Source organism: Aspergillus saccharolyticus (assembly GCF_003184585.1).
Source record: "Aspergillus saccharolyticus JOP 1030-1 unplaced genomic scaffold BP01scaffold_32, whole genome shotgun sequence".
Taxonomy (NCBI): domain Eukaryota; kingdom Fungi; phylum Ascomycota; class Eurotiomycetes; order Eurotiales; family Aspergillaceae; genus Aspergillus; species Aspergillus saccharolyticus.
The window spans coordinates 77918-87185 of record NW_020290642.1 but is presented as its reverse complement, the minus strand read 5'-3'; the positions used below and the strand labels follow the sequence as shown (position 1 = coordinate 87185).

The following is a 9268-nucleotide window of genomic DNA, read 5'->3' as shown; positions in this document are numbered from 1 at the left end:
CGATGTACAATGTTAGTGTCAGTGTCTCTTCTTCATGGTATTAGTATTATCAGACTTGATTATTAGGCTTGGATGCAGCATCCCCCCCCCCTCCCAACCCGATCACTCAACATCGGCATACGCGCTTAATGCCGACTGGCCCCCTGTATGTATGAAGAGCACGTTCACAGAATCCAAGGCAGCATCGCCCGTCCCCTGGGAGAAGACCCTCGCTCGCCAATCCTCCTCCAACTCGCCCGTCCGCACCCAGTGCATCATCGCCCGCGCCACCTTGGCCGTATACACGGGATCCAGGAGGACCGCCTCGGTTCGCGCCATCACCTCCACGGCTCGCTTGGTGTCCGGATCCAACACCCCGTACCCCGTGCCGACGAACCGATCATCGACCGTCACATCCGCCGGGCTGATGTCTCGGAGCGGGTCCAACCCTATCAACCTGGCTGCCTGCCGGGCGAACCGCAAGACACGTTCTTCGTGGTAGGCCTTGGGGCTGGTGGGGGAGGTCAGCACGCCGACTATTTTGCGGGATGGCCGTTGTTTCTGTTGTTGTTGTTGTTCCGCCTTCTCGAGCAACTTGAAGCCCGCGATCAAGCCTCCAAGAGTACTCCCGCTGCCACAGGCGACGAAGATGTAATCCATGCGGTGTGGGTGGGCGTTCGCTTGGCGCTGGGCTTGTTCCTGCGCTGCAATCTCGAAGGCACAGCGCGCGTACCCCAATCCACCCAGCGGATGGAGACTGGCACCCGAGGGGATCCAGTAGGGGATTTTGTGGTGATTGGTGCGGAGATTCTGGAGGATTGTTGCGATGGTAGAGTCGGTATCGCTGCTGCTGCTGCTGCTGGTAGTAGTCGTAGACCCGCCCTTCTTTTCATTATCACCAGAAGAAGATGTGAATGTTGAATCACCACCACCACTATTATCAACAACAATATTCGACCCCTCCAGCACCTCGAGTCGCGCCCCGAGTAGCTTCGCAATCTGCACGTTCCCGGTCCGCGCAAACGCCCGCGGATCGGAGGTCATCCCCCACCCGCCGCCAGTGGTCCGGTGCAGGATGACTACCGCATCGAGATTGAGGTGGTTGGCCAGGGCCGCCACTTGAACGGTGTGGTTGCTCTGCAGGGCGCCTTCTGTCACGAGGGTGGTGATGGGTTTGCGGGCTGTTGCTGCTGCTGCTGCTGCTGCTGCTGCTGGCGGCGGACCACTGCCTCGACTCGACCCGGTCCCCAATCCGCCATGTTGCGGGCTGGCGGAGAGGATATCCGGGACGAGATACTCGAGTTTGCGGTATTTGTTGCCGGAACAGGCTAGTGGGGAGGCTTGGTCTTCGCGTTTGGCGTGCAGGGTGATCTGGGGGGTCGTTTGCGGGGTTGCGGGGAGGAGGTTTTTGGTGAGGGAGGGGAGGGGGTGGAGGGGGGAGGGGTGGGAGTAGAGGAGTGGATGGCGGGGGATTTGGGCGAATGTGCTGGGGAGGTTGAGGGTTGGGGAGGGCATGTTGGAAGTGGATGTGTGGATGTGTGGTGGTGAGGTGATGGATGTGTATACTCCGTAAATGCGGCTGCGGGGACAAAGATGGTTGTCTATGGGATGATAGTTAGTGGATTTGTTCTTGGGATTTGACAAAGACTGATGGCTCACGAGTCAATGAAGAAAGGCAATGTTGAATGTCCTATCAGCTTCTCGTCTATTATGTTACTGTGCAGTGGTTGTCAGTTGTATGTCACTTAAGGTGTACATATGAAGCTCTACTCTTTTCTTAAACCATGAGACGATGGCGGTGGGATTCTGCCGGGATGATGTCTTTTCTTCATCGCTGCATCTCTTCTTCATCTCCATTTCTCCTCCTTCCCCTGCCTTGATCTCCACATCATCCCACCACAAGATCACCCCGTCATGATCATGCGAGCCCTCGACCGCAGCCTCTTTCAATTCCTGGCTCAATCCCTTCGAATCCATCACCGCTTTATCACCGGGCGCATCTCCCGCCCCGAGGAAACCCCAATATACGTCATCGGCAACCCGTCGGCGGACGTGGATTCGATCATTTCGGCGCTGGTCTACGCCTACTTCGCCCACCCGCGACCTCACGTCCCTCTGATTAACCTCCCTGACGTTCCCTCCGGCCCCGAACTCCGTCGTCTGCGCCCCGAATTCATTGAAGCCCTGCACCTGGCCACGCACCCGCCGGCACCAAGCGAGCAACCATGGGATGCTGACGCCGAGACCCAAGTTGCGGACCTCCTCCGCACCCACCTTCTCACTGTCGCCGACTTCGCCGCCCACCTCACCGAGAACAAGACCGAGACGTCGTCGCTCCCGGTCATCGACGCCGTCCTCGTCGACTGGAACGCGCTCCCCCTCCGCTCCCCCTCCCAGAAGGGCCAAGGCAGTCTCCCCGGGCTACCAGACCAGATCACCTTCAATGTCGTCGGCTGCATCGACCACCACGTCGACGAGAACTTCCTTCCCCCCATCGCCGCCGACCAACCATATCTGATCCAGCCCACGGGATCCTGCGCCTCCTTGGTAGTGAGCATGTTGGAACGGATGGGTTGGTGGACACCCTCCTCCTTCTCCTCTTCTGCCGGACCCGACCAAGACAGCCCGAACCCCGCAGAAACAGCCCCCGTGACGGCAGCCGAAGCCGCCGCCCACGAGAACCAACTCTCCAAACTCGCCCTCGCGCCCATCCTCATCGACACCGCCAACTTCACCGCCCAGGAGAAGGTGACCGAGGTCGACACCCTCTCGTACAGCTTCCTGCGCGCCAAAGTCCACAGCACCAGGTGCGCCTCGCAGCCGCCGCACGGCTCGCTCGCCGTGGGGATCTGCTCGGGCGCGGAGCAGCCGTGGAGTCATGCCGCGTTCTACGCGCGCATCGCGGCGGCGAAGGAGACCAGTCTGGAGCGGCTGACGGTGCAGGAGGTGCTGGGGCGGGATTATAAGGAATGGGTGGAGGAGGTTCCTCCTTCTTCTTCTTCTTCTTCCTCGTTCGGTGATGGTGATGAGGGCGACCGCCTCACGATCGGAATCTGTTCGGTCGTCCAGTCTCTGGCCTGGGTGATCCGGAAGGCCGATGGCTCGTCGACGCGCTTCCTGGAGGAGGTGGAGACGTTTGCGCGTGGACGCGGGGTGGATATCGTGGTGGTCATGACGGCGTTTTCGGGTCGTCCTCGTCCTCGTCCTGCTGCTACTGCTGCGGCGGCGCAACCTTCCTCACCACCCTCCCAAACCCCAGCCGAGTCGGGGAACTTACATACCAGCAACAAGAAGAACGAGAACGAGAAACACAAAGAAGCAGCCTTCTACCGCGAGCTCCTCGTCTGTGTCCCCGGTTCGCATCACAAGGACATGGCTGTCGCGGCGATGCAAAAGTTCGTCGAGCGCGGCCGGACGGAGTTGGGGCTGGAGAAGTGGCATGTCCAGCTCGAGGAGGACGAGGCGGTCGGGCAGATGTGGTTGGAGACGCTGGAGCAGGCGGACGGGGATGACCACGCCGGTAGTAGTGCCATGTGGAAGGGAGTCTGGGTGCAGGGGGACGTGACCAAGAGTCGGAAGCAGGTGGCTCCCTTGGTTCGAGAGGCGGTTGTTGCGGTTTAAATCTTTCTTTCTTTTTCTTCGTGTGTGTGTGTGTTTGCTTCTTCTTCCGTGACTAAAGGGAGTTGCCGCTGTATATAGATATCATCTCCCCGGTACTAGACCAGACATTGTACATATATGTATATAAGAAGTACTATCATGGGGGTTTGTATAGAATCCTAGTAATCGGTCCTTGTGCCGAGTTCGAACAACTTGAAAATTCAGTTTCAGTTTCATATTTATCTATGTGACCAGCCGTAGATCATTCAGACATCATACAATACAACACAACGACAGAGGGACGGGGCATACAGGTAGTCGGGTCTGATATGCATGCAAACCATTTGCTTGCTAGGAGAACGGAACAACGACGACAGGAAACAAGAAATCAACGCGCCGGAAGGAAACGCCGCACATGAAAAGGGGAACTCGGAATCCGCTTCGAAATGATATATAATTCCGATTGGAGAGAATAATGCCAAAGCCTCTCTTACGTTCAGCTGAATGTAAAGAGGCCAGCCAGGGGGCAAGGCAGACTGCAACAGAGTAAACAAGGTAGTGGCTCTCCAGATCTGCGCGAATACTGTACAGCCTGCAGCATGTAAACGCAAATGCTGCAGAGTGTGAAGGTGCAAGTGCAGTGAAATAGATGCAAGGGCTTGATCAACGATCGATGCGGATTGTAACCATCGAGGGAAGGAGAAAGTGACGGATGTGCTGGGTTGCGAGGGGTGTTCTCTCCATCAGGCCACTGACGAGAAATGGTCAAGGCATACGACAAGACGCCAAAGCGAAAACGGCTGGTCATGACCATACCACAATGCGTGCTCCTGCATCAGTAGCATTCCCATTCGCAGAAAACACACCACCGCGCAACGCGGTCCGCCAGCACTAGTCCGCGCCAGATGCCACGCTCCCCGATCTTGATCACCGTCTCCCACACGCTACCGTCGGCGGTGGCATCCGTGGCCGAGTCTGCCAGGCTGTTGGCGCTGATCATGTGGTCGGCCTTGCGCGTGAGTCGGAGAATTTTGCCAGAAGGAGATTGAATGGCCAGCTTGGCGGGCTTCTCCCGCCCCGACAAGGAGCGGCCGGATGAGATGGCAGAGGTGGAGGCCGAGAATTCATTCGAGACGCCGGAAACAGAAGATCCCCCCGCGGAGCTGGACACCATGCTCAAGGCACTGGCCGGCCGGGAGTAGACGGACGGCGACACACGGCCGCTGGGCCCGAGATCGCTGCCTCCCGGCTGGTAAGGGGCGGAAGCGGGGTGTTGGCGGACGGCAAACACGAAAGTGTTGCTCACCGCTAACTTGGCGCACTGAGGCTGGATGATGTATAAGTCGTGCCGTTGGGCATGAGGGGTCGGATGGCGGAGCACAAAGTCATACGGCGGATTGTCTCCCGTGTGGATAAGCGGAAGTGCCAGAGCCAATGGGTGGGGAATGTCTCGACTGGAATGCATGAGTCCTTTCTTGCCGGCGTAGATCTTGACCATGCCCTGTCCTTCATCACCGGGTAAGACGGCCTTGACGGTGATGCGTTTCTGCCCATTGATCCAGTCAGGCTGGACGAGAGCTCGTTTGCGCACGATCTCCCCGTTCTCGAAACAGTCGCCGTCCGCATCGCAGGCGAAGCCAGGAGCCTCGACCTCCGCTGCACACTCGACGTCGGCAGGCACAAGAAGACGGATCTGCATGACCTCAAGGCCCTCAATCCGAAAAACGCTAGTATCGTAATCGGGAAATTGCATGTTGAGCTTGAAGTAGGGCGGGCAGGCCGTCGGAAGTGCCATTAAGACATCCGGCGAGATGGGTGGGCAAATATGCTGCTCGTGAGGTGAGAGGGGAATGTGCGTGTAGCAGATCTCCAAGGGACGCGTGAGGAAATACCAACTCTCGGCCGCAGAGGTGTTGTTGGTGACGAATTGATTCCTCTGCGGATTCGTGGGGCTGGCTAGAGAACAATCCATGATGCGCCATTCACCATCCACGAGCACCGAGTTCCACCAGTGGTTCGCGCGTGCAAGGCCGTCATATTCGTGCAACTCTCCCGGGGTTTTCAAGAAACCGCGGATGACTTCAGCATGAAGCCCCACGGCAGCACACATTTCTTTGACCAGGAACGCAACCTCCTGAGGGCTTCCCCGTTTCGTCTGCAGCACGCGCTTGAGGTCGATGCCAACCTCCTCAACCGGCTCGTCCCATGCAATCTTCTCGCTGACCCACGTGAAAATGGCCCGCAACCGTTGAATATCACTCTTGTAAGGACGGCACACATACCCATGAGCCAAGCTGGCCGGGTTGGTCATCGGGGGAAGACTATTGACGAAGCGCGCACTCTTATCAACCAGACTCAGGTTGAACGACCCGAAGTTGTTGGGTTCGCTGATCGGTAAACCATCGATGCTTTCGTCCCCTTCCGCCGTCTCCTGGAGTTCCTCCACCGCGTAGATGACGGGGTGATCCATCATCTGGCATCGCTCCGCTCTCTCAATGCGCTCATTGTGACTGGGCGAGCTGGCACGGTTGACATCACGCCGCACCTGTACCCAGTCAATCGCTGAGGCGCTGCCCGACTCCCGACCAGAGTCTCGGCTAGAATGCAGAGCACGCATCGGCGAGATCCCCCGTCCCTTTGAGGGGGAGAAGGTGCCACCACTCTGGCCGACTGCAATACTGCTCCTCGCATTCGCCGCTCCGGTCTTGGCCGATTCGAAGATCTTCTTGAAGAATCCGGGCTTTTTGGCCTTTGGCGTAGACAATCCTCCCAGCACCCCGGCGGTCTCTTCCGGCGGGGCGTGAGGAGCCGACCAGGGGATGGCCGAAGACGCCCCCTGTCGGGAGGTATTGTGGCTCGAGTGATAAGAGATGCCTGTGAGGGGTGTTTCGGGTCTCGACACCCGAGATACATCGCTAAACCCTCTGGAACGGAACGTATCGGAAGCCGTGTTTGGCCGGTCGGCGGGAGTCATTCTCCTCGCGTAGCTTCCCGCGCTCGTTGCGCTGAATCCCCCGGCCGACGGACCGCTCATTACACTGAAATTCGTCCGCTCGGTGCTCGCCGTGAGGTTTGTGCTGATGCTTTGTACGCCACTCGAGGACGTTGTCGTGCTGGACTTAGTGGTGTAGCTACGGTTGAGTACATCCTCACGGAGATCCTGTCCGGACCGCCGTCCTCGAAGGGGCGGGTACTGTGCCGGAGTCGAATTATGTCGGGCGTGGTAGGGAACGCCTCTCGACGGCGGCGGTGGAGGCTCTTCATCTTCCTCGGGCTGGATCTCCTCCGAGTCCTGTCGGTTCTGTTCCTGCATCTGCCGGAGGCGGCTCTCCATTCTCTGTACGTAATTGTTCAACTGCGGCGGGCCTTCCAGATAAGGGTCATGCGTCCAGACACTGTTGTTCCTGTGCTTTTGACTCCCATGCTGCTGATATTCCTTGTACCCGTCGAATCCCATGGACGTTACAGGTCGGTTGGAAGTCCGCAAGGGTCGACGTTGACTGAGTCCTTCGTACGCATCCGGTGACCAGGGATTATTGAACAGCGGCTGTGGCTGTGGCTGCGGTGATGGCGAGTGCGTGCTTCGGGACAGCCCCATGTCCTCCAAAGAAGTCATTACATCCTCCATCGCATCCCGAAGGGGAGAGGGCGTATGACCGCGGCCTTCGGAGTGCGCCGCAGGGGATGGGGTCCTTGGCATGGTGGCATAGCGGTCATTTATCTCCATTCGGGACGGAACCAGGGGCCCAGGAGAGGGCTGTCGATGTACGGCCACGCGATGCGGAGGCGGTGGTGGAGGTGGCGATTCTTCCCGTTCTTGCAGCTGCAGTGGTGAGATCTCGCGTGAGGATCGTCCCGGTATCGATATACCGTGCCTATCCGGGTACGAGGAGGAGATGAAGTCGTAGTCGGCCTGAATCCGGGGGGAGGCGGCATAAGATGGAGGAGTGGGATGCATTGTGGTTCGCACCGGAGGTACCAATGGCATATGAAGTTCTGGGTTATCCGACGGGTACGGCGATACGGCACGAGATGGAGGTCTATTGCGGGGACTGTCTGACGGGTAAGGTGACACTGCTCGAGACGGAGGTCTGTGGCGGGGATTATACGGAGCCGGGGCGCTTGATGAGAGCAGCGGGTCAGGTTCAGCGGGCGGACGAGGCGACGCTGCACGCGATGGAGGCCGCGACCGCGAGGGGGGCCTTGAAACCGAGCCCTGATGCTTCACGGCCGTGGTCGGTGTCCGCAAGGGTTGGACCTTTTGCGGAAGACTGCCCTCTCGGGGGGGTGTCTGGGGTATCGAGCTTGCCATCACGGGCGACGAGGACAGGCCGCCTCGGGCCAACTCGCCTGTCGGCGCAAGCGCTTCCTTGTGAGCCTGGAAGGGTTTCCGAAAGACGGTCTTCTGCTTTTTGGGGGCGGAGGTAGGATTTGTGATCGGAGACACGGTGGCGGAAATCATGGGACTGGTCGATCTAGTGACAGGCACAAAGTCCTCCCCGAGGACTTCAACGAAATTGGATGGGAATAGACCCATCATGCGCCGGTCGCGCCGCAATCGACCCATCCACCATTGCCCATCGCCTGCATTTAGACACTCGATTAGGTCCCCTTCCACAAACCCTAGATCACGCTTTGTCTCTCCTCCCCATGAGTATATGGCTCGACACCAGCATGGAAACCGGGCGGGGAGTTGGGGGGCGGCGGGCGCCATTGCTGCGACAGCGGTTGACCACGAATCTCTGGATTCGAGCGACTGGTGAGAGTCAATTAAAGATTAACCTAGTCTTGGTATCACGTCAATCGAGGAGAATTAATCCCTCGGTTGAGAAAAGATGGAGTAACGACACGAGTCTAATGCACAACGCGCTGTGGGTCAAAGAAGCAACAAGCATAACGAGAACATCAAGAACACAGAGGTGGAGCTGCAAACCCAAGCATGATAGACTGCAAGCGGGCGGGATGGAATGATGTATCAGATGCCAGGCACAGTGGATATTTCCGGGCGGAGGGGATGCGACGGTGGGGAGAGAAAGAAGCAAAAGCAGAAGACTGCTCTCATGCAGCAGCGATGGGTAAGGAAGACGCCGCGGTCATAACAGAGAGAGAGAGAGAGAGAGGGAGAGAGAAGGCCGTTGGGGGGAGAGGAAAGAGGTGGGGAACCGATTTCCAGAGCAAAAAGAGCGAGTCAAAGAAGACACAAAGTCAGATGTGAAAAGACTGGGGGGGGGAGCAAAGAAGCGAGAGTGGTTGTTTGGTTGTTTGGTTGAATGGAGGAGGAGGAGGAGGTGGTGGTGGTGGAGGCGGGAAGCTGAAGCTGAAGCTGAAGCTGAAGAAGTGGAAGTGGAAGAACGAATGGACGGTGAGGCCCGATGGGGGAAGATGGATTGGGGGGGGAGGAAATGGGATGTTTTGGTTGGTGTTTACGTGGGATCCGCATTGGGATTAGTGGTAAGTTATTGAGTAAGTAGTCAGGCTTTATCGATAAGCTTATTGCGCACAGTCCCTTTTTCTTTTCCTCCTCTTCTTCCCCCCCCGTGGTTCAATTCATTTCCTCGCCACTGCACTCCCCTTTTTCTTCCCTGGTCCTTCAAATCCCTTATCGACGACCCATGGTTCCTCTGGCTGCTCCACTAAGCTTAGTTACTGACTGTACCTTAGTTACTTACTTACTAGCTCCCCAAATATC

General features: G+C 57.8%; 1 protein-coding gene across 1 annotated transcript; it reads right to left on the bottom strand.

The window, feature by feature from the left end:
* Window positions 1-102: 102 nt before the first annotated feature.
* On the bottom strand, window positions 103-8293 carry BP01DRAFT_375976 (putative SH3 domain protein (Cyk3); the record flags this gene model as incomplete). The annotated part of the gene is made up of 3 exons (XM_025576923.1): window positions 103-832; window positions 938-1465; window positions 4446-8293. 3 exons carry the CDS (start codon window positions 8291-8293, stop codon window positions 103-105), a joined length of 5106 nt encoding a protein of 1701 aa, XP_025428692.1.
* Between the last annotated feature and the right edge of the window lie 975 nt (window positions 8294-9268).